Genomic DNA, 26,216 nt, shown 5'->3' with positions numbered 1-26,216 from the left:
GTCGTGTCCGACCCTTAGCGACCCCATGGACTGCAGCCTACCAGGCTCCTCCATCCATGGGATTTTTCTAGGCAAGAGCACTGGAGTGGCTTGCCATTGCCTTCTCCAGCTATAGGGGCAGTAGAAGAAAAAGAAAGCTAATGGGACCGGGTCATACAGGGCCTTGTAGACCATTGTATGGCCTTTTCCTTTGACTGAAGGGGAAAGCCTGCAGGTTTTGGACAGATGAGACATGATCTGACATGTTTTTCAAAAGATTGACTGGTGTATTGCAAATAAACTGTAGAGCTCCAAAGGATTATTTGTTAGGAGACTATTGCAGTAATCCTGGATAAAGATAGTATCTAATACCATGGTGGGGAGCTGGAAGTGATGGGATTTGGTTGGATTCTGGAAATAGTATAAAGGTAGCACCCACAGGATTTCCTGAGGTAGGAGAGAAGGTGAGTCCAAGAACTGAAAGAAGCGAGTCACCATCGACAGAGAAGAAAGGCTGCAGGTGAGGCAGTATGGGGCAGAGGACAGACATGGGTTTAGTTTGGAGCATGTTAACTCTGAATTGTCCACAGATGTATAAGGGGAAGATGAAGTAAGCAGCTGGATAGTCATGTGTGGAGTTTAGAAGTATAGGGTGAAGACAGAAATTTGAAGTCATTGCCATGCGAGTGAAGATTGGCATTGAGAAGAGTAAAGATCCAGAGACTGAGCCCTGGGGGCACTCGAAGAGATGAAGAATAAAGGAGAAATCAGCAAGAGACTGAGAAAAATGAGTGAAGCTCCCCGCTTGTTTCTGGGAGCATGTTGAGACCGGAAGGAGAAAAATAAATCGGTGTCCTGGAAGCTACTCAAAGAAAGTGTAATTACAAGGAACTATTGGCCAAAGGCTGTTTATAGGTCTAATAACATGATGCTTAGAACATCTTTCCATAAATCTCTTACGCCAAACAGGCCCTATTCATTCCATTTATATGGTTTACTCCCCAATACTGAGACCTTCCACAGAGGGAGCTGTCTCCCTCGTGATTTACACTTATTTAAATATTTGTTAGGAGACTCGCAGTAATCCTGAAGGAAGATCGTATCTTATTCCAGGATAGGAGGACTAAATACTGTTCTGTTCCGTTGCTCAGTCGTGTCCGACTCTTTGCGACCCTGTGGACTGTAGCCTACCAGGCTTCTCCGTCCATGGGATTCTCCAGGCAAGAATACTGGAGTGGGTTACTGTTGCACAGTAATCCTGAAGGAAGATAGTATCTTATTCCAGGATAGGAGGACTAAATACTGTAGTGTAACGATTAAGAGACGATCCTGAGTGCAAGGTCGCGAAAACGGGCGTCTCAAGCTGTAAGGAAATAACCCAGACACCAAGGGAAAGTAACAGGCTTTATTGGCAGTGCGCTCCCGGGCAGAACCCACTGACAGCAAGAATGGACACGAGGAGTTCTGCCCCTAACAAAGGCAGGGTGCGATTTTTATGCCTTCGGGGCAGGAAGTGGCATCATATAACCTGGACAGGCCAAAGATAAGGTAAAGCTGGGAAATGCGAGATTGCGAATGGTCAGCTAGTCGAGGTGGTGAGACCGGGTTGGTCACTCTGGAAGTCAGGAAGTGGGGTAGATCTCAGCAGAGGGTTATTAAGTCAGAGATTCCTCAGCGGTTTGGTGGAACTTTTTCCCTCCAGCGGGGGATGGAGAGGGGAAGAAGGAGCCAAGATAGCCACTGGGAAGGGGAAGCCAAGAAGGCCACCAGGGTCCGACCTTACACTGAGGTTGGCAGTTTTCCAGAGGATTCCATCCTTCCACCACTTTTAGATAGGTTTAAAGTAAGGAAAAGGAAGACCAGTACCCTCTCCTCTCAAAATCCAGATATCACAGAACATCAGAACTGGAAGTGACCTCAGAGAGCGACTGGAGCTAAATAAAAAGTCCCCAATAATAAAGACACTAATAAAGACAAGTTAAGCCATTCTAAAGGAGATCGGTCCTGGGTGTTCATTGGAAGGACTGATGCTAAAGCTGAGACTCCAATACTTTGGCCACCTCATGCGACGAGTTGACTCACTGGAAAAGACTCTGATGCTGGGAGGGATTGGGGGTGGAGGGGAGGAGGAGACGGGGACGACAGAGAATGAGATGGCTGGAGGGCATCACCGACTCGATGGACCGTGGGTTTGAGTGAACTCCGGGAGTTGGTGACGGACAGGGAGGCCTGGCGTGCTGTGATTCATGGGGTCGGGAAGAGTCGGACACGACTGAGCGACTGAACTGAACTGAAGCCAAGGGAGGGACCGGGTGACTTTCCCGGTGTCAGTGCAACTAACAGTCGTTCCACTATCTGTCTGGCTATGGGTGTCCCTCCCCCGAGAAGAAATTGGGAACAAGGAGTGGCGGAAACGCTGAGTCGTGGAGCACTCATCCCAGCCGGATCTCTGGTCTCCAGACACGCAAATCGCAGCTCAGTCCGCGGCAGGCTTTCCTGGAAGCTCCGCGCGCACAGAGCCGCCTCAGGCGCGCCGCGGGCAGCCCGCGGGGGCCTTTCCTGCGCCTGCGCCCTGCCGACCCTCCTCTGCGCCCGACGACATGGCGGCAGCCGGTGTTGCGGTCCTGCGGGGAATTCAGCTGCGGGTGTTCGCTGAGCGGCTGCTGCGAGGAGGGGTCCGGGAGCTCCTCCGGCCGCGACTTTTAGGGAGCACGCCCGGCTCGGAGCGCGACTTCAGCCTGTCTCACGGTCGGGTGAGGGCCGGGTCTGCGTTCTGGGGCTCCTTGCCTGTGGTGGAGCTCCTATGGCCGAGGCTTGCGTTGAGAAGCGCGCTGAGACCGGGTGGGCCCCAAATCGAGGGGGGTGGGCTCTCCTTGAGGTGCCGGCGGCCAGTGGAGGAGGCTTCTCCTTGAATACTCGCTCACCCTCGCTCCCCCGGCTGCCAGGGCACGGTCATCGTAGAGCGCTGGTGGAAGGTGCCGCTAGCGGGAGAAGGCCGGAAACCGCGCCTGCACCGGCGACACCGCGTCTACAAGCTCGTGGAAGATACCAAACACCGGCCCAAAGACAACCTGGAGCTCATCCTCACCCAGTCGGTGGACGGTAAGGCCCGGGGAGAGGTACTTCTCTCAGGCTGGTTCAGTTCAGCATCAACATTTTTCTGCCCTTTCACTACTTTGGGGGAAATGATCAGCTGTCTTGTCTGAGAAGAAGCGGTAAAAAGTACTGTGATTGTGACATTGCTTTCCTACATAAAAAATTAGAATATGAATGCAGCCTCATCTAGTATTATGTTCCAGAGCCTTGGAAGGCCTCATTTTGACTGTTTCCCTATGCATGGGCTTCCCAGGTGGCGCTAGTGGTAAGGAACCCGCCTGCCAATGCAGGAGACTTAAGAGACACTGGTTTGATCACTGGATCGGGAAGATCCCCTGGAGAAGGACATGGCAACCCACCCTAGTATTCTTGCCTGAGAATACTCCAGTATTCCCCCCATGGAGAGAGGAGCCTGGCGGGCTACAGGCCACATGGTCGCAAGTTGGACAGGGCTGAAGCCACTTAGCACAGCATCTTTAACAGTGTGTGGGGAGAAAGGCCTGACTAGGCACCACATACTGAAATCTCCGTGATGGGACAATGCTTCACCTTGTACATGGAATATTGAGTTCCTCAGTCAGGCCCTAAAAAAATGAATTAGAAGTCATGTTGTTCCTAGTGAATACTAATATTTCTTCTGGGAGGAATAAGCATTGTGAGAGAATAAGAGGTCTCTTTTTCTTTGATCATCTCTTTAGGGACTGCTAGATAATTCTGATCCTGTGCCTCTGTTCTCTCTTGGCAGAACTCGGAGTCCGAGGTGACCTGGTCTCAGTGAAAAAATCTGTGGGCCGTAATCGACTACTTCCTCAAGGACTGGCTGTGTATGCATCTCCTGAAAACAAGAAGCTGTTTGAAGAGGAGAAATTGGTGAGCCCAAAAAGAAAGCAGAGGGACTCAAGAGATATTAAAACCTGAACATTACTTCTAACAACTTCTTTCCCTTTGATATTTAATTTGAAAATGAGGTAGGGACTAGAAGAACAGGAATTCAGAAGCCCAGACTATGCCCAGCATTTTAAGAATTTGTTGTTAGTTACTATGGACTCTTCTTTTTTTCAATTTGTAACTTTCTTTTCTAGCTGAGACAAGAAGGAAAACTAGACAAGATCCAGACCAAGGCAGGTGAGGCGGTGAGTAGAAACCTAGAAAATATTTATTTATTGGTCACCTACAGAAGTCACCAACCTCTCCCTAAAAGGCTTCTTGATTTCCTTGAAGTCTCCTGATTTCACGCACAAGGTAGGTGCAAGGGGAAGTATTGTGGCTACTGTAACTGATACTAAGACCTCCTAGGAGATCCTGACATGGTGGGTTAAGTGCTCTAGCTTATTGAGGGAGGCCCCAACCTGGGCACCAGGGCACCCATGGAAAAATGTGAGATGAGGACTCTGCCTTCAGGGGTGTTTACAGACAAGTTGGAGAGAACACAGACACAGAGAAAGTGATACATAGACTCAAGACAATAAATTATGAGTGACATGGACTAAAATGGATTAGGGTGATTGAGGAGGGATTTTTTTCAGATGGGATTGAATTCGGCCTTGTGGGATTAATAGGCTTTGAATAGACCAGGAAGGTAGGAAAGGTATTAAGGGAGACAAAGTCTCAGTAGATAATTAAGGCATGTTTTAAGGTTACACTTTATTTATAGTTATTACAAAATACTGGCTGTATTCCCTGGCTGTACAGTACATCCTTGTAACCTGCCTTACACTCTGTATCTGTGCATCTGTTTTTTTCTCATTATATGCACTGATTTGTATTTTTTAGATTCCACATATATGTGGTATCATACAGTATTTTTCTTTCTCTGACTTATTTCACCTAGCATAATGCCCTCCAAGTCCATCCTTGTTGCCGCAGATGGCAAAATTTTGTTCTTTTAAATGGTTGCATAGTATTCCATTGTGTCTGTGTGTGTGTTTGTGTATATATATGTTTTCCACATATATACTATTAGTATATACTAATATATACTGTTTTCCACAGTGGCTGCACAAATTTAAATTCCCACCAACAGTGTACAAGGATTCCCTTTTCTTCACATCCTTGCTAGCATTTGTTACTTGTATTCTTCTGATGATTGCCATTATGTCAGGTGTGAAGTGATAGCTCAGTTAAAGCATGTTTTAAAATAGAAAGTAGACCAGTCTAGTTAAAGCAGAGGACTTGAATAGTATATTGGGAAATATATGACTGGAAAGTGGGGTGGGCATGATTTATAAAACATCTTTCAGTTCAGTTCAGTCACTTAGTCGTGTCCGACTCTATGACCCCATGAATCACAGCATGCCAGGCCTCCCTGTCCATCACCAACTCCTGGAGTTCACTCAAACTCATGTCCATCGAGTCGGTGATGCCATCCAGCCATCTCGTTCTCTGTTGTCCCCTTCTCCTCCCTCCCCCAATCCTTCCCAGCATCAGAGTCTTTTCCAGTGAGTCAACTTATCGCATGAGGTGGCCAGAGTATTGCAGTTTCAGCTTTAGCATCAGTCCTTCCAATGAACACCCACGATTGATCTCCTTTAGAATGGACTGGTTGGATCTCCTTGCAGTATAAGGGACTCTCAAGAGTCTTCTCCGGCACCACAGTTCAAAAGCATCAATTCCTCGGTGATCAGCTTTCTTCACAGTCCAACTCTCACATCCATACATGACCACTGGAAAAACCATAGCCTTGACTAGACGGACCTTTGTTGGCAAAGTAATGTCTCTGCTTTTTAATATATTATCAAGGTTGGTCATAACTTTCCTTCCAAGGAGTAAGCGTCTTTTTATTTCATGCCTGCAGTCACCATCTGCAGTGATTTTGGAGCCCAAAAACATAAAGTCTGACACTGTTTCCACTGTTCCCCATCTATTTCCCATGAAGTGATGGGACCAGATGCCATGATCTTTGTTTTCTGAAAGTTGAGCTTCAAGCCAACCTTTTCACTCCTCTTTCACTTTCATCAAGAGGCTTTTGAGTTCCTCTTCACTTTCTGCCATAAGGGTGGTGTCATCTGCATATCTGAGGTTATTGATATTTCTCCCAGCAATCCTGATTCCAGCTTGTGCTTCTTCCAGCCCAACATTCCTTATGATGTACTCTGCATATAAGTTAAATAAGCAGGGTGACAATATACAGCCTTGACGTACTCCTTTTCCTATTTGGAACCAGTCTGTTGTTCCATGTACAGTTCTGACTGTTGCTTCCTGACCTGCATACAGGTTTCTCAAGAGGCAGGTCAGGTGGTCTGGTATTCCCATCTCTTTCAGAACTTCCCACAGTTTATTGTGATCCACACAGTCAAAGGCTTTGGCATAGTCAATGAAGCTAGTCCTCAGCTAATGAATTTATGCTTCATTCTGTAAGCAAGGAGGACTCATTAATGGTGCAGTGGTAGGATTGAAGGGTCAGAATATTGGGTTAAAACAGTCTATGAAAATCTGTCCATCCTAAGATGAACAGTCGATGAGCCTGACTTTGACGTGGCCTGTGTCTCCTTGCTTAGGAATAGCCAAGTATAGGCAGCATTCCCTTCCATAGCATTGCCAATACATCTTTCCATAGTGTCAGTCTTGAGACAATAGGAATTTTTTCCTACTCATCATCTCCCCTCTCTTGGCTATGAGGCAGGAATCGTGCTTTGCCTGAACTCTCAGACTTTATGCTTCTTGGCCTCTTGCTAATGTGTTTCCTCTCCTTGATTCCAACTCTAACCTATTCTCTGTTTTAATTCCTCTCAGACAGTGAAATTTCTGAGGAGTTGTCACCTGGAGGTAGGAATGAAGAACAATGTCAAATGGGAGCTAAACCCTGAAATAGTTGCCCGCCACTTTCTCAGAAATGTGAGTACTCCCAAACACCACTATACCCCAAAGATGGAAGCTACCCCTGGGAAGAAGCAGCTATTCTAGGATTGATCCCTCTGTTAGGAAAGGGTGTGATCATCCAGTTGAAGTCAGGGAAAGCTTTTTTTTTTTTTAAATCAGAGTTGATTTAAAATATATTAATCTCTACTATACAGCAAAATGATTGTTTTATATATATGTATCCTTTTTCATATTCTATTATGATTTGTCACAGGATATTGAATATAGTTCCCTGTTGTATACAGTAGGACCTTGCTGTTTATCCATCCTATATAGTCACAATATATAGTCTGCTAATCCCAGACTCAATCCATCCCTCCCCAGTCTGGCAACCACAAGTTATTTCCCTCCCACAGCTGTGCAAGCCAGTCAGGAATGTGTTCCCTAAGTTGGACAGCCATATGTAAATCAGTGCACCCTCCTCCTTGGCAGTCAGAAGTCTGTTCTCTATGTTTGTGAATCTGTTTCTGTTTCATAGATCATTTGTGTCATATTTTAGATCCACATATAAGTGATAGCCATATGGTATGTCTTTCTTAGTTCACTTAGTATGGTAATCTCTAGGTCCATCCATGTTACTACAGATGGCATGGTTTCATTCTTTTTTATGGGTGAGTAGTATTCCGTTGTATATATGTACCACAGTTTCTTTATCCACTCATGTGTTGATGGACATTTAGGTTGTTTCCATGTCTTGACTGCGATGGGTCTTTGTTGCTTCACGCAGGCCTTCTCTAGTTGCAGCGAGCATGGGCTGCTCTTTGCTGCGGTGTGCAGACTTCTCATTGTGGAGGCTTCTCGTTGCAGAGCATGGGCTCTGGGTGTGGGGGCTTCAGCAGCTGTGGCACAGGGGCGTAGTTGCTCTACGACATGTGGGATCTTCCTGGACCAGGGATCAAACCCATGCCCCCTACGTTGGCAGGTGGATTCTTAACCACTGGACCACCAGGGAAGTCCCACATGTATCTTTCGGAATTACAGTTTTGTCCAGATATAAACCCAGGAATGGGCTTCCCTGGTGTCTCAGACGGTAAAGAATTCGCCTGCAGTGCAGGAGACTTGGGTTTGAACCCTAAGTTGCAAAGATCCCCTGGAGGAGGGCATGGCAACCCACTCCAGTATTCTTGCCTGGAGAATCCCCATGGACAGAGGAGCCTGGTGGGCTACAGTTCCTGGGGTCGCAAAGAGTCCAGCACAACTGAGCGACTAAGCGCATACCTAGGAGTGGTATTGCTGGATCATATGGCAACTTGAGTTTTATTTTTTTGAGGAAGCTCCGTATTGTTTTCCATACTGGCTGCACCAGTTTACATTCTCACCAGTGGTGTAAGAGGATTCCCTTTTGTCCACACATTCTCCAGCGTTTGTTATCTGTAGACTTTTGTTTCACCTTTGGATACACTGGCCTTCATTGCTTCATGGGGGCTTTTTCTAGTTGTGGTGAGTTGGGGCTACTCTATACTTGCAGTATATGGGCTTCTTATTGCAGTGACTTCTCTTATTGCAGAGCATGGGCCTCTGTGGTTGCAGGTTGCAAGCTCAGTTGCCCCTCGGCATGTGAGATCTTCTCGGACCAGGGCATTGAACCCATGTCCCCTGCATTGGCAGGTGAATTCTTTACCACTGGGTTACTTGGGAGGTCCATGTAGACTTTTTAATGATGGCTATTCTGACCAGTGTGAGATGGTACCTCATTTACTTTTGATTTGCATTTCTCTAATCATTAGCAGTGATGAGCATCTTTTCATGTGTCTGTTGGCCATTATATGTCTTCTTTGGAGAAATGTCTGTTTAGGTCATCTGCCCATTTTTTGATGGGGTTGGCTTTTTTTCCTTTCAGTTTTTATTTTTAGCCGCACTTGGTCTTCATTGCTGTGCACAGGAGCTACTCTTTAGCTGCAGTGCACAGGCTTCTCACTGTGGTGGCCTCTCGTTTCAGAGCAGGGGCTCTAGGATGCATGGGCTTAGTTGCCCCACAGCATGTGAAATCTTCAGGGATTCAACTCATGTCCCCTGCATTGGACCACCAGGGAAGTCCAGTTGGGTTGATTTTTTGGTGTTGAGTTGTGTATGAGTTGTTTGTATATTTTGGAAATTAAGCCCTTGTCAGTAGCATCATTTGCAAATATTTTCTCCCAGCCTGCAGGTTGTCTTTTTGTTTTATGGTTTGCTGTGCAAAAGCTTGTAAGTTTGGTTAGGCCTCATTGTTTACTTTTGCGTTTATTTCTGTTGTCTTGGGAGACTAACCTAGGAAATCATTGGTACAATGTATGTCAGAATGTTTTGCTCGTGTTCTCTTCTAGTTTTGCGGTGTTGTGTCTTGTGTTTAAGTCTTTACACCATTTTGAGTTTAATTTTGTGTATGGTGTGAGGGTGTGTTCTAACTTCATTAATTTACATGTGGTTGTCCGTCTTAGGGAAAGTGTTCTTGATTGGTTTGCAGGGGTGTGGAAGGGAAATGACTAAGGATGGTCACAAAGAAATTGAAAACTGATAGGAGAAGATGGGAACATTTATTTTCTCTAGATAGGAAAAGCTGGGGAATTGTGACACTGGAGAATTTTTACTTATGTGGATGAAGTGATTTTAATCTTAAACCCTGTTTCTCTTTGTGAAACCACCTCCCTGAGAAATCAGGACTGAGTTTCTCTGCCACTCTATGGAGGTTTGTGCCTTTCTGTGGAATCAGCCAGGGTAAACCCCCCAGTTTTACTCCTCCCTGTACAGGGAAGTCTAGAATCCTCTTGAGATTGCCCAGAGTGGCAGCCATGTAAAAAGAGCTCCTTTTGGCCGTGGTTTTTTGCAGCTTGGCGTTGTGGTTGCCCCACATGCATTAAAGTTGCCCGAAGAGCCCATCACCCAGAGGGGTGAGTACTGGTGCGAGGTGACGGTGAGTGTTTCACATACGGTCTCCTTTTTCTGACTGGGTAGAAAGCTGGGATTGGCTGGTGTTAGCCTTATTTGCCCACCTGATCTAAGCTTCCTGTTGTTCTGTGGGCAGGTAAATGGACTTGACACTGTGAGGGTACCTATGTCCGTGGTGAACTTTGAGAGGCCCAAAACCAAAAGATATAAGTACTGGTTAGCCCAGCAAGCTGCCAAGGGAATGGCCTCCCCCAGCTTCCAGAAGATCTGAACCTGTTCTCCCTCGAAAGCAGCAAAGCAGAATCAGAGGAACGGTGGAGCAGAGATGGCCCAGCACTGTGATACTGCTCCTAGCTCCAACCAGATACGGAAGCTTAGAGAGCGCACAGAGGCAGCAACAGCAGGCCAGACTGTGCTATGTGCCGAATCGGCCACATTTGCCGTCTTCAGCCGTTACCACGTTTGGCCTTATCAGGGATGCCTGCTCCAGAAGTACAGGCTGTGGATTTGATAAGCTAAATATTAATAGACCAAAAGAGTCTAGATCCTGTTTAGCCTCTTCCTTTATTGGAATTCACTGGAATAAATGGTAGAGCTACCTAGCTTATTCTCATCATCCAAACTGAACACTGTATCTCAGAAAAAATAAAAAGGTTGTGTTCTTTTTAGGTGTTGTTTACTGACTTGAGACGACTGGGGACAGGACTTCCAAGTGGAATGTCCTCTTGGAAAGCCCCTGGGGTTTGCTGCTAAAAGGGGGAAAAGAAACATTTTTGGGGCTACAGCCCACAGTTGCTATGGACAAATTACTCAACAAGCTGATATGCCTTATGGTCTTAAAACTCATTAAGTATACTAATAAAGTCCTCAGTACAGATAAGCACAGTGGATTCTACTTTTCTAAGGAGATCTGAATAAGGCCTAAGGACAGTTGTTGGAGAAAATAAAGCTGGGATGAAAGAAGTTTAAAAAGGGAACTCTTGAAATTTTGAAAAAGAAAATACCTTGGTTTCCAGACAAAGGTTAAGATGTGGGGCTAGTACATAGGTAATTATGGATTGGGAGAAGAGGCAAGTAGATAGTTCTGCATAAGTTCAAGGTTCATTCCTGGAAGAAAGACCAACTCTTGTTAAGTGGATTGTGCCAGAGTTATTTAAATGTGAGATTCTTAGGAAGGATAAACATGAGACCATTGACTCTTTGCTACCCTTACCAGAAGCTCAGAGAAATTGATTTATCCTGTTTGAGCTCACCTGCCTTGCCACGCCAGTTAACTACTTTCATCCACATGTAGCCATCCTTGCTAGTGAGAGTGCTTTCATCAGTGGTTGCAGCACTTTTATCCGTATCCAACGTCACACTTTCCAGAACTCCATAACTCAGGTCGAGCACTAGTATTCTTTGAAATTTGCTATTCCACTGTCAAATTTGCCATCAATCCCTGCTGTCCTTGAAATGGAAGGTCATTTAACACCGCATCATTCCACACCACCACCATCACCACGTTGAAGCTCTCTGAAACTGAGCAATAGACAACATTCCACACAGCTAATCTCAAGAAGTGTTTAAATACTTGTCATAAGGTGAGTTCTTGGCAAAACCGTGATGTGGGTGAGGTTTACTGGGGGGAGTTCTCTAGATTAACACCTGTTGGGGCATGAAGGAAGCGAGATGAGGTAAGACAGAAGTTGAGCTGATGAAGCTTCAGCAAAGGTCTTAGTCCCACAGGAGGCTGGAGCTAGAAGTGGCTCTACAGAGATGGCGTACCACATTGAGGCAAGTGGCCAGCCCTATAGAACCCGACACTGACCAGGAGAGGGTCTAGGGTGTGGTGACTGATTTCAGGCACAGGCAGTTCCCAGGGGGAACAGATGAGAGCTGTATGCATTCTCAGCAGCCTGGGAAATGAGTGCATTGGTGTCTGGGCAGCACACCATAGTGTCCACTACAGTCACTTGTGCTCTTCAGACCCATTTGCTTCCTAGGTCCTGAAATGATCCTTCAGGTTCTGGGGAAACAAGAGGAAGATCTGGGGCAGACTGCAGCCCCTGCTGCAGTAGCTTAAGTCTACAGCTGACACCTGTTTCCTCTTTGACTACCCAGTCTAGATTCTCCCCCACAGCCCCTCAGTTTATCCTTCTTTGTGCCTAAATGGGTTACCTTCTCAGGCCATGACTACACTTGTCCATTTATAATAAAAATTAGGCAGGAGAGGAGCCAGAGTGGATGACTTAGGTGCCAAATATACACTCCCTTGTCCCCACTAACAGCCCTACCTCCTGATGGTTAAGAGTCAGTTACTCCTGCCAGGTTAATGATTCCTTCCCTTAACCTCATTGACTTTTGGTAGTGATCTGAAGTAAATCTGGTGACAGCCCTAACTTTAATGAGATTTTTAGTGTATCCACTAGTGAAAATATTCCCCTTCTGTGAAGCAGGACTTCTAAATATTCAGAGCCCTGAGTTGGAGGCACAGTTTCCTCCAGGTGGGTCACTGAGAGCGATGGTAAAGGGGGGCTTGCTCCTACACCCAACCCCCGTTTCCCAGGCCCATATGTTACGGACAGCACTCTAGGCTGGCTGTCGATCCAGGGTATAAACTGTATCCTGAGGATGGTATCTCATCTTTACAGGGTGTCGTCTCCAAGATGTTCCATTGTTGTGTTGCTTCTAGATAGTATGGTGTGTGATCAGACCATGGATCCTATGGTCATGTACCCAGTGCTGTACCTCCATGCTCTAACAGGGGTCTCTTAGGGTTGATGGAAGATAAACTGACTAGAAATTGAGAAAGACCACTGTAGATGAGGGAGTGACCAGTTTTGAACATCTGCAGAGGGGTCCCCTCAAACCTTGGTCTGAATACTGATCTGTGGATGTGTGGGGTGAAACCATGAGGCTTGTGGGGTGGGGAACACCAAAACAGTAAGCCCAACAGTTCTCCGAGCTCCCACACACAATACTGGGAATGTTTTGTTTGTATTCCTGACAGTGTGGGTAGATATAATACATAGAGCACTGGGTGGAGTCTTCAAAAGGGCATTAGGATACAGGCTACTCTGGACCCACCATGCAGAGCTTGAAAGCAAGCCTTGAAAGGATCAAACTGATAACCATGTATGACAGAACCAAGACCAACACTCATGAAAGAAATGCAGCAAACATAAGATATAACACTAAACAAAATTTCCAGTGTCTGATGCCCAATCAACATGCATGCATGCTCAGTCATGTGTGACTTTGTGACTCCATGGACTGTAGCACACTAGGCTTCTCTTCTCTGTCCATGGAATTTTCCAGGCAAGAATACTGGAGTGGGTTGCCATTTTCTACTCGAGGGGGATATTCCCAACACAGGGATCAAACTCACGTCTCTTGCACCTCCTGGACTGGCAGGTGAATCCTTTACCACAGAACCAGCCAATCAGATATGACCATTAAAAAAAGACAGAGTCAGGAAAATGTTATCCCAACCAAAAGAAATTTTCCTAGAAATGACAGTGATGGTGGAATTAAACAGCTATAAATATGCTTCAGACATTTACGGCTGTAAAGGCAAACAAAACTAATGAGAGAATGTAAGACCCAAATGGAACTTCTAAAGATGAAGAATACAATACCTGACATGAAAAATACACTGATGGAACTCTTTCTAGTGGGGCTTCCCTGATAGCTGGTAAAGAAACTGCCTGCAAAGCAGGAGACCCCAGCTCGATTCCTGGCTCGGAAAGGTCCCCTGGAGAAGGGAACGGCTACCCACTCCAGTATACTGGTCTGGAGAATTCCATGGACTGTATAGTCCATGGGGTCGCAAAGAGGCAGACACGACTGAGCGACTTTGACTTTCAGAGATGAAGAATACAACACCTAACGTGAGAAATACACTGATGGAACTTCTACTTCCAGGTAAGGTAGAATAGATACACTTTCACCATTCCTGGTACAACTATAAATGCTAGAAATTATACATGAAACAAAGACGACTGAGAAGTGGAAAGAAGGAAGCATACTGCCTAGGGATGGTGGGGCCCAAGGAACAACGCTGCAGGGAAGCCCTTGGATTTTCTTTTTGCCTCATTTATCCCAGATTTAAAGAACCAGCAACCTGGAAAGGCCAAATTGGGGTACAAATAATAAGCCTCAGTAAAAGCCTGCTCCTAGTCAAAGTAAAGGAGCAGCCTTAGCAAAAAATCTTTTAGACATTTAACTGCTCTACTCTAGCCAAACATCACAGACAATACTGTGGCCCCACCACCACCATGCCAAGGCTGAGAGGGGAATCTAGACTTCCATTCTCTATAAAGGTTATAACACCTGGGCCAACACCCCTGCCAAGGTGCTGCCATAGAATGCCAAATAAGAAACTACAACCTTCCCCTCCACCAGCCAGTAATGAGTCCTGTCCCTCCCTGGTGTCAGCAGGGAACCTGGAATTCACTCCCACCTGGCAGAAAAAGGCATGCTTCTGCCTTCCTACAGGGCTGAGTTAGAGGAGGCCTAGTGGAGAGTTTGCACTTTCACCATTACCCAGCAGTAATGAGGCGTCATTCACCATAGTATCACTGGAGACCACATAGGAAGCTGGAACTCACATCCCCACCTAAGGAAAGAGAAGCTCCACGTGCCTTGGTGTCAATGGAGGTAAGGGGTAAAATCTGAAATTATACTTGTCAGTAATGTATTTTCCCTTTCTGTGCCAAAGCAGTATAAGATAAAGTCAGTTAAAACAGAAGTAAGTTTTAAATTAAGATTCAGAGTCTCAAATACAAAAATGTCCAGATTCTGATTTTTTAAAATCTGTCCTCATACCATGAACCAAAATGATTTCAATCAATGAAAAAAGAAAATCAATGCCAGTACTGAGATGATAGAGTAAAATATTAGAATTACCTGGCATATTTTAAAGCAGCCATGAGAAAAATGCTTCAACGAATAATTATGAATATGCTTTAAACAAACAGGATGAAATAGCTTATAGAGAAATAGACGGTACAAAGAAGAATTAAGTGGAAATATTAAAACCATAAAATGTAATAATGGAAATGAAAAGTTCAGTGGATGGACTCAGCAGCAGAACGAAGAGAGCAGAGGAAAGGGCTGAAAGAGAGAACAACAGAAGCCTCCCACTATGAACAGAGAGAAAAGAGAACTGGGGGGGAAGAACGGAGCCTCAGAGGCTGTGAGACTGTAACAAAAGACCTCATATTTCTGTCATTGGAGTCCCAGAAGGAGAGGAGAAAGAAAGCAGGGCTAAAATATACATATATATATATGTAACAGTAATGGCTGAAAACCTCCCAAATTTGTTAAGAGACATATTGATTCAAGAAACTAAGCAAACCCCAAACAAGATAAACTCAAAGAAATCCATGCCAAAACGTATCAGGACTAAATTTCTTAAATCTAAAGACAAAAAGTCTTGAAAACAGCTAGAGAAAAATGACACTGCTACTAAGGGGAAAACAACCCAATTCAAATGACAACAGACTTCTCATCAGAAACCACAGAAACAAGAAGGAGTTGTTATCGTATTTTTCAAATGTTGGACTGTTGACCCAGAATTCTATATGTAGAAAAATATATATATCCTTCAGGAATGACAGGGAAATTAAGACACTCTAAGACAAAGGAAAACTAAAAGTTTGTCACCAGTAGACTGACTCTAAAAGAATGGCTAACTATGGAGAACAGTGTGGAAATTCCTTAAAAAACTGGAAATAGAACTGCCATAAGACCCAGCAATCCCACTGCTGAGCATACACACCGAGGAAACCAGAATTGAAAGAGACACGTGTACCCCAATGTTCATCGCAGCACTGTTTACAACAGCTAGGACATGGAAGCAACCTAGATGTCCACTGGAAGATGAATGGATAAGAAAGCTGTAGTACTTATACACAATGGAGTATTACTCAGCCATTAAAAAGAATGCATTTGAATCAGTTCTAATGAGGTGGATGAAACTGTAGCCTATTATACAGAGTGAGGTAAGTCAGAAAGAAAAACACCACTACAGTGTACTAACGCATATATATGGAATTTAGAAAGATGGTAACGATAACCCTGTATACGAGACAGCAAAAGAGACAAAGATGTAAAGAACAGACTTTTGGACTCTGGGAGAAGGCGAGGGTGGGATGATTTAAGAGTATAGCAATGAAACATGTATATTATCATATGTGAAACAGATCGCCAGTCCAGGTTCAATGCATAAGACGGTGCTCAGGGCTGGTGCACTGGGATGACCCTGAGGGATGGGATGGGGAGGGAGGTGGGAGGGGGGTTCAGGATGGGGGACACATGTACACCCATGGCTGATTCATGTCAATGTATGGCAGAAACCACTACAATACTGTAAAGTAACTAGCCTCCAATTAAAATAGATAAATGAATTTTTAAAAAAAGAAAATCTTGCATGTGTGCTCAGTCGCTTCAGTCATGTCCGACTCTCTGCGACCCTATGGACTGTAGCCTGCCAGGTTCCTTTGTCCATGGGGATTTTCATGGGGAATCAAAACAAACAAAAAGAATGGCTAAAGGAAATTCTCTAAACAATAAAGAAAAAAACAACTTGGCATATCAGGAAGAAAGAAACAGCAGAGTTAGTGAAAATATGGGTAAAGTCAACAGATCTCCTCTTGAGTTTTGTAAATTATGTCTGACAGTTGATGAAAAAATTATAACGTCATCTGATCTGGTTCTAACAATATGTGTGTGTATATGTTAGTCAGTCGTGTTTGACTCTTTGCGACCCCATGGACTATAGCACACCAGGCAACTCTGTCCATGGAATTCTCCAGGAAAGAATACTAGAGTGGGTTGCTATGCCCTTCTCCAAGGAAATCTTCCTGACCCACAGATCAAACCCAGGTCTCTTGCATTAGCAGGCAGATTCTTTACCATCTGAGCCACCAGGGAAGCTCCTAATGATACGTAGAGGAAATATTTTAAAAAATTATAAACGAGAGAGAATAGGGTATTATACAGATGGAAAAGACTCTGATGCTGGGAGGGATTGGGGGTGGGAGGAGAAGGGGACAACAGAGAATGAGTCGGACACGACTGAGTGACTGAACTGAACTGAAGGTTTCCTTACTTCACTCAGACTGGTAAAGTATAACATCAGTAGGCTATGATAAATTATGTATATATAATACCTGCTGCTGCTGCTAAGTCACTTCAGTCATGTCCGACTCTGTGTGACCCCATACGGAAGCCCACCAGGCTCCCCCATCCCTGGGATTCTCCAGGCAAGAACACTAGAGTGAGTTGCCATTTCCTTCTCCAGTGTGTGAAAGTGAAAAGTGAAAGTGAAGTCGTTCAGTTGTGTCCGACCCTTAGCGACCCCACAGACTGCAGCCTACCAGGCTGCTCCATCCATGGTATTTTCTAGGCAAGAGTACTGGAGTGGCTTGCCATTGCCTTCTACGTATAATACCTGCAGCAGTCAATTTTTTAAAAAGCTATGCAAAGAGATACACTCAAAATGGAATTCTAAAAAATGTCCAAGTAATCCTCAGGAAGGCAGGAAAAAGAACACAGAAACAGAATAAAAACAAAAAATGGAAGCCTTAAGCTCTAACATACCAATAAATATATTAAATGCAATAGTCTAAATACATCAATTAAAGACAGAAATCAACAATGTCGGCAAAAAAAAAAAAATGACCCAAATGAATACTGAAAACTCACTTGAAATATAATGATACAATGAGCAGAAGAAGAACTGGATGAAAACAGTCAAAAGGTACAAACTTCCAGTTATAAATAAGTACTAGGGATATAATACACATGATAAACATAATTAACACTGCTGTATGTTATAAATAAAAGAGCAAATTCTAAGAGTTCTTATCACAAGGAAAATGTATCTATTACCTTAATTTTGTATATGAGCTAGTGGATTGTCACTAAATTTGTTAAAATCACTTCATGATGTATGTAAGTAAAATCTCTATGCTCTATACCTTACACTTATACACTGCTGTATGTCAGTTATATCTCAATAAAACCAGAAGATATATATATATATGTGTGTGTGTATATATATATATATACATGAAAGTAAAAGTGTTAATTGGTTAATTTCTCAGTTGTGTCCAACTCTGTGCCCATGGACTGAGGCCTGCCAGGCTCCTCTGTCCATGGGATTCTCTAGGCAAGAATACTGAAATGGGTTGCCATTCCCTTCTCCAAGGGATCTTCCCGACCCAGGGATCAAACCTGGGTCTCCTGTATTGCAGGCAGATTCTTTACTGTCTAAGCCACCAGGGAAGACCTTTATGTGTATGTGTGTGTATATATATATATATAAAATGATATAGTCAAGTGAAAAGTAAAGGATGGGAAAAGTTATACCATGCAAATATTAAACAATAGGAAGTGGGAGTGGTTGTATTAATATCAGATAAAGTAAACTTCAGAACAAAGAATTACCAGAGACCAAGAAGATCACTATATAATAATACAAAGACCATTTCACCAAGAAAAACATGGCAATCCTAAATGTATATGCCCCAAACAAAGAGGTGAAAAACAAGTGAAGCAAAAATGAACTGAACTATAAAGTAGACAAATCCAGAATTATATCTGGAAACTTCAGTAACTCAGTAACTGACAGAACAACCAGAAAATCAGCAAAGATACAGAAAAATTCAACACGACCATCAACCAACAGGGCTTTATCAACACTTATAGAACACTCCACCCAACAAGAGCAGAATACATATTTTTTTATTCTCCCAACATAGGCCATATCCTGGACTATAAAACCAGGCTCAACCAGTTTAAAAGAACTTAAATCAAACTAGGAATCAATAATAGAAGGATAAGAGGAAAATCTCCAAATACTTGGAAACTGACTTATGGCTTAAAGTCTCAAAGAAGAAAAATTTCTAATACATCGAACTAAATAAAAATGAAAATGAAACATATTAAAATTTGTGGCACACAGCTAAGGCAGTACTGAGGGGAAATTATAGCACTAAATGCATACATTAGAAAAGAAAGGTCTAAAATCAGTCGTCTAAACTCTCACCTCAAGAACCTAGAAAAAGATCAAACTCATGGGGTCGCAAAGAGTCGGACACGACTGAGCGACTGAACTGAACTGAAACCCATAACAAGTATAAGCAAGGAAATAAAAAAAGATAAGGAAACAGAACAGAAATCAATGAAACTTATAAAAGAAAGACAATAGAGAATATTAATGAAACAAAGAGCTGGTTCTTTGAGAGAAAAAAAATCAATAAAATTGACAAACCCCTAGAAAGAGTGACAAGAAAAGAGAAAATTACAAACACAGGAATGAAACATGGCAGAACACTAAAACCCCCACAAATACTAGAAAGATAAGGGAATAATATGAACTCTATACACATAAAACTGAGAACTTGGACAAAACAGATTAAATCCTTGGGAAAAAACATTACAAACAACCCAATATGAAATATATATTTGAACAAACCTATAACAATTAAAGAGAAAAGGGAAGATATACCCATTTGAATGCAGAGTTCCAAAGAATAGCCAGGAGAGATAAGAAAGCCTTCCTCAGTGATCAGTGCAAAGAAATAGAGGAAAACAGAATCAGAAAGACTAGAGATCTCTTCAAGAAAATTAGAGATACCAAACAAACACTTTATGCAAAGATGGGCTCAATAAAGGACAGAAATGGTATGGACCTAACAGAAGCAGAAGATATAAAGAAGAGGTGGCAAGAACACACAGAAGAACTATACAAAAAAGATCTTCATGACCCAGATAATCACTATGGTGTGATCACTCACCTAGAGCCAGACATCCTGGAATGTGAAGTCAAGTGGGCCTTAGGAAGCATCACTACGAACAAAGCTAGTGGAGGTGATGGAATTCCAGTTGAGCTCTTTCAAATCCTAAAAGATGATGCTGTGAAAGTACTGCACTCAACATGCCAGGAAATTTGGAAAACTCAGCAGTGGCCACAGGACTGGAAAAGGTCAGTTTTCTTTCCAATCCCAAAGAAGGACAATGTCATGGAATGCTCAAACTACCACACAATTGCAGTCATCTCACACGCTAGCAAAGCAATGCTCAAAATTCTCCAAGTCAGGCTTCAGCAATACGTGAAACGTGAACTTCCAGATGTTCAAGCTGGTTTTAGAAAAGGCAGAGGAACCAGAGATCAAATTGCCAACATCCGCTGGATCACTGAAAATGCAAGAGAGTTCCAGAAAAACATCTATTTCTGCTTTATTGACTATGCCAAAGCCTTTGACTGTGTGGATCACAATAAACTGTGGAAAATTCTGAAAGAGATGGGAATACCAGACCACCTGACCTGCCTCTTGAGAAATCTGTATGTAGGTCAGGAAGCAACAGTTAGAAGTGGACACGGAACAACAGATGGATCCAAATAGGAAAAGGAGTACGTCGAGGCTGTATATTGTCACCCTACTTATTTAACTTATATGCAGAGTACATCATGAGGAACGCTGGGCTGGATGAAGCACAAGCTGAAATCAAGATTGACGGGAGAAATATCAATAACCTCAGATATGCAGATGACACCACCCTTATGGCGGAAAGTGAAGAAGAACTAAAGAGCCTCTTGATGAAAGAGAAAGAGGAGAGTGAAAAATTGGCTTAAAGCTCAAAATTCAGAAAACAAAGATCATGGCATCTGGTCCCATCACTTCATGGCAAATAAATGGAGAAACAGTGGAAACAGTGGCAGACTTTATTTTTCTGGCCTCCAAAATCACTGCAGATGGTGACTGCAGGCATGAAATAAAAAGACGCTTACTCCTTGGAAGGAAAGTTATGCCCAACCTAGACAGCATATTAAAAAGCAGAGACATTACTTTGCCAACAAAGGTCCGTCTAGTCAAGGCTATCACTATGGTTTTTCCAGTGGTCATGTATAGATGTGAGAGTTGAACTATAAAGAAAGCTGAGTGCCGAAGAATTTATGCTTTTCAACTATCATGTTGGAGAATACTCTTGAGAGTCCCTTGGACTGCTAGGAGATCCAACCAGTCCATCCTAAAGGCAATCAGTCCTGAATGTTCATTGGAAGGACTGATGTTGAAGCTGAAACTCCAATACTTTGGCCACCTGATGCGAAGAGCTGACCCATTGGAAAAGACCCTGATGCTGGGAAAGATTGAAGGCATGAGGAGAAGGGGACAACAGAGGATGAGATGGCTGGATGGCATCACCGACTCAATGGACATGAGTTTGATTAAACTCCAGGAGTTGGTGATGGACAGGGAGGCCTGGCATGCTGCAGTCTATGGGGTTGCAAAGATCGGACACAACGGAGAGACTGAACTGAACTGATAACAATTAAGAAAAATGAGTAATTTTAAAGTGTCCCTTTCTGCCCCACCACCAAAATAGCAAAAACCTCTTGAGGCCCATATAGTTTCTCTGGAGAATTCTACAAAATGTTTAAAGAAGAATTAACACCAATTCTATATAATCTATTTCACAAAGTAGAAGAGGAGAGAATACTTCCCAATTCATTTTATGAAGCTATATTACCCAGGGGGTGGGCAGAGGGGACAGACTACAACAGTACAAAAAAAAAAGATAAGTACAGACAAATATCTCTCATGAATATAAGTCTAAAAATCCTTAACAAAGTATCAGCAAATAGAGTTTAGCAATGTATGGAAAGATTTATATACCATGCCCAAGTGGATTTTATTCCTGGGAGGCAAGTATGGTTCAATATTCAAAAATCAACCCATGCAATCCACCATATTAAGACTCTGAAGAAGAAAATCACATGATTATATCAATTGATTCAAAGAATCATTTGACAAAATTCAACACCCACTCGTGATTTAAAAAAAAAAAAAGACTCAGGAAAATAGGAATTCAGGGAAATCTCTAAAACTTGACAAGAACACCTTCAAAGCCTACAGCTAACCTATACTCAATGCTGAAAGTCTCAGTGAGTGCTTTTCTCCTAAAATCAGGAACAAAACAAGTATATCTGATCTCATCTCTCTTATTCAAAATAGTGCTAGTAGTTCTAGACAGTGCAATAAGGCAAGAAAGGACAAATAAAAGGCATACAGATATGAAAAGAAAAACTAAAACTGTCCCCATTTGCAGATGCCAAATTTTCTACACAGAAAATCTTAGTGAACCTACAAAAAACCTCCTAGAAGCAAATTAACACATTATTGACTGGGGGATTTCTGCAGAAACTAATGCCTGTGGCCAGCAAATTATCATGGAAGTAAATATTGAGATGTCTCCAGTCAATAACATATGGGTAACAAAAGATGTATTAATGTGTCTCTGGTCAACAATGCATTAATACACACACACACACCCATGTGAACACCAAAATTAAAAATACTATTTGTCATTGCTCAAAACATGCTTAGGTATAAATAACAAAACAAACTATACAATGTCACTGAAATAAAGATCTAAATAAATGGAGACATTCTATGTTCATGGATCAGAAGACTCAACTTAGTAAAGGTGTAAATTCTTCCCCCCCAAACTGATATGCAGGTTTAATGAAATTTACTATCAAAATCCTAACATTTTTTGTTGACAAATATAGTGTGTGTGTTAGTCGCTCAGTTGCGTCCAACTCTTTGCGACCCCATGGACTGTAGCCCACCAGGCTCCTTTGTCCGTGGGATTCTCCAGGCAAGAAGAGTGGGTTGCCATTTCCTTCTCCAAAAAGGATGATGAAAGTGTGTAAAAAATATAGTATTGTTCCAAAATTTATATGGAAGGCAAAGGGACTAGAACAACTAAAATAATTTTAGAAAAAAAAACAATGAAGTGTAATAAATCATCTACCCAACTTTATTATTAATATATAGCGACAATAATCAATGCTGTGTATTATAGGTGGAGGGACAGACATAACAATAAGAGGAAAAATATAGAGATCTCAGAAACAGACCCACACAGATATGTTCTACTCCTTTATTTGACAAAGATACCAAAGCAACTCAATGGAGGAAAGATAGCTTTTTCAACAAATGATGCTGGAGCAATTAGACAGGCATAGGCCAAAAACGAAATTCAACCTAAGTGTAACGCCTTATTCAAACATCAACTCAAAATGGCCACAGACTTAAACGTAAATTGTAAAATTATAGAACTTTTTTTAAAGGAGAAAATCTTTAAGATCAAGGATTAGACAAAGAGTTCTTAAATTTGACAACAAAAACATGCTATATAAAAGGAAAAATCAAGAATTTGGATCTCATCAATGTTACAAATGTGTGCTCCTTTGAAAGCTCACGTAAAGAAAATGAAAAGACAGACTACTGGGAAACAATGTTTGCAAACCATATATCTACATATCTAAATAAACTAACTCTCAGGAAAAAAAAAGAAAAAGGACACAGGCAATCCAGTCAGAAAATGGGCAAAAGAAATGAAAATATATTTCACTAAACTAAAAAGGAAATAATGAGGGACAGGAAGCACATGAAAAGATGTTCAACACAATTAGCCAGAAAAGTGCAAATTAAAACCACAAGGAAATATTACTATGTACCTATCAGAATGGTTAAAGTAAAAAATTGTGACAATACCAAATGCTGGTGAGAATACAGAGAAACTGGTCATACAATGCTGGTAGGAATGTAAAATGGGGTAAGTGAAGTCACTCAGTCGTGTCTGACTCTTTGCAACCCCATGGACTATACAGTCCATGGAATTCTCCAGGCCAGAATACTGGAGTGGGTAGCCTTTCCCTTCTCCAGGGGATCTTCCCAACCCAAGGATCAAATCCAGGTCTCCTGCATTGCAGGCAGATTCTTTACCCGCTGAGCCACAATATATATGCAGAATGGGGTAGCCACTATGAAAAAGAACTTGGCAATTCTTTACTATGTTAAATATACCCTTACCATTTAACTCAGCAGTCTCATTCCTAGATATTTACTAAGGAGAAATGAAAAGTTACTAATAATATTAATGTTATCAAAGCTTTATTTCCCCAAATGGAAATAACCCAAACAGCCATCAACTGGTGCATAAAGAAGGGACTACTATCCAGCAGATAAAGGAACAAACTAGTGAATACAGATAGATTTAAATGGATGCTACGTGAAATAAGCTGCACAAAAAAGACCACATGCTGGACAGTCCCCTGGTGGTTCAATGGTTAAGCCTCCATGCTTCTACTGCATGGGGAGCAGGTTTGATCCCTGGTTAGAGAGCTAAGATTCCACTTGCCTCAGCCAAAAAAAAAAAAAAGATTACACTGTGAAATCTTGCCTTCTCTCGAAGGAGTGAGCTACCTTTCTTTACACTTGGTAGGTCCTCCCATAACATCTAGTGCAAGATGATATAAAGAACTGAAAAATGAAAAGCATGGAGACGGAAGTGACCTTGAATGAGAGAGTGCTGGCACACATTCAAATGTCTGTTGATAAATGAATGGATTTTGACCTCACCTACAGTTAGAGTAAGTTAATTATCCATGGACACACAGTGCGTCCTTGTCCCTGAACTGTCATCTGGTTATTGTTCTCCAAGCTAAACGAGGCTAGGTAGTTTTTTCCAGTGTGAAATACTGGAAGCACACTAGATTTAAATCAGGAGAGTGCCAGCCCCCTGTGCCACACTGTCATGTGTCAAGTTTCTTCATCTGTGAAATAAGACTGGACTGATCTCCAAAGCAGTTTCTACTTGAAGAAATTTTGTGATTCAGTCCTTCTCTTTGGCATCTAGTTTTCATTTCTCTCAAGTGTGGAAACAAAACACAGTAACCCATTTAGCCTCTTTGCATCAGATTTCGTTCTCGGGTACATCTTAACTGATGTACCCTACAGCTTAATTGATGTACACCCAGAGCTATCTTTTCACACTGTTGAAAGGAAACATACCCATTTGAATGCAGTTCCAAAGAATAGCAAGGAGAGATAAGAAAGCCTTCCTCAGCGATCAATGCAAAGAAATAGAGGAAAACAATAGAATGGGAAAGACTAAAGATCTCAAGAAAATTAGAGATACCAAGGGAACATTTCATGCAAAGATGGGCACAATAAAGGACAGAAATGGTATGGACCTAACAGAAGCAGAAGAGATTAAGAAGAGGTGGCAAGAATACACAGAACTGTATGAAAAAGATCTTCATGACCCAGATAACCACAACGGTGTGATCACTCACCTAGAGCCAGACATCCTGGAATGTGAAGTCAAGTGGACCTTAGGAAGCATCACTACGAAGAAAGCTAGTGGAGGTGATGGAATTCCAGTTGAGCTGTTTCAAATCCTGAAAGATGATGTTGTGAAAGTGCTGCAGTCAAAATGCCAGCAAATTTGAAAAAATCAGCAGTGGCCACAGGACTGGAAAAATTCAGTTTTCATTCCAATCCCAAAGAGAGACAATTCCAATCCCAATTTCATTCCAATTCTAAAGAAAGGCAATGCCATAGAATGCTCAAACTATTGCACAATTGCACTCATCTCACACGCTAGCAAAGTAACGCTCAAAATTCTCCAAGCCAGGCCCCAAGAACAGTACATGAACCACGAACTTCCAGATATCCAAGCTGGATTTAGAAAAGGCAGAGGAACCAGAGATCAAATTGCCAACATCCACTGGATCATCAAAAAAGCAAGAGAGTTCCAGAAAAACATCTGCTTTATTGACTATGCCAAAGCCTTTGACTATGTGGATCACAACAAACTGTGGAAAATTCTGAAAGAGATGGGAATACCAGACCACCTGACCTGCCTCCTGAGAAATCTATATGCAGGTCAAGAAGCAACAGTTAGAACTGGACATGAAACAACAGACTGGTTCCAAATTGGGACAAGAGTACATCAGTTCAGTTACTTAGTCGTGTCCGACTCATTGTGACCCCATGGACTACAGCACGCCAGGCCTCCCTGTCCATCACCAACTCCCGGAATTTACTCAAACTCATCTCCTTTGAGTCAGTGATGCCATCCAACCATCTCATCCTCTGTCGTCCCCTTCTACTCCTGCCTTCAATCTTTCCTAGCATCAGACTCTTTTCCAATGAGTCAGTTCTTCACATCAGTTGGCCAAAATATAGTATTGCAGTTTCAGCTTCAACATCAGTCCTTCCAAAGAATATTCAGGACAGGATGGACTGATTGGATCTCCTAGCAGTCCAAGGGACTCTCAAGAGTCCTCTCCAACACCATAGTTGAAAGCATCAATTCTTTCAGCGCTCAGCTTTCTTTATAGTCCAACTCTCACATCCATACATGACTACTGGAAAAACCATAGCTTTGACTAGACAGACCTTTGTTGGCAAAGTAATGTCTCTGCTTTTTAATATGCTGTCTAGGTTGGTCATAGCTTTTCTTCCAAGGAGCAAGCATCTTTTAATTTCATGGCTGCAGTCACATCTGCAGTGATTTTGGAGACCAACAAAATAAAGTCTGTCACCGTTTCCATTGTTTCTCCTTCTATT

The 26,216-nt window shown here is 42.6% G+C and overlaps 1 protein-coding gene across 2 annotated transcripts; it reads left to right on the top strand.

Moving 5' to 3' along the window:
* Window positions 1–2,549: 2,549 nt before the first annotated feature.
* MRPL9 (mitochondrial ribosomal protein L9) lies at window positions 2,550–10,462 on the top strand. 2 transcript variants are annotated; one of them, XM_055402274.2, is made up of 7 exons: window positions 2,550–2,732; window positions 2,925–3,081; window positions 3,821–3,945; window positions 4,158–4,208; window positions 6,808–6,909; window positions 9,740–9,800; window positions 9,935–10,462. In XM_055402274.2, the coding sequence occupies exons 1-7, from the start codon at window positions 2,580–2,582 to the stop codon at window positions 9,946–9,948; spliced, it is 663 nt and encodes a 220-aa protein (XP_055258249.2). In that variant the 5' UTR covers window positions 2,550–2,579; the 3' UTR covers window positions 9,949–10,462. The 2 variants fall into 2 exon arrangements, with proteins under 2 accessions (XP_055258249.2, XP_055258248.2); XM_055402273.2 differs by having other exon boundaries at window positions 2,551–2,732; window positions 9,740–9,823.
* Window positions 10,463–26,216: the final 15,754 nt, after the last annotated feature.

This window comes from Moschus berezovskii, chromosome 4 (assembly GCF_049115385.1).
Source record: "Moschus berezovskii isolate FMDL1 chromosome 4, NW_MosBer_1.0, whole genome shotgun sequence".
In the NCBI taxonomy this organism is placed as follows: domain Eukaryota; kingdom Metazoa; phylum Chordata; class Mammalia; order Artiodactyla; family Moschidae; genus Moschus; species Moschus berezovskii.
Note: the sequence above shows the minus strand (reverse complement) of the source record. Positions and strands in the feature narration are given on the sequence as shown.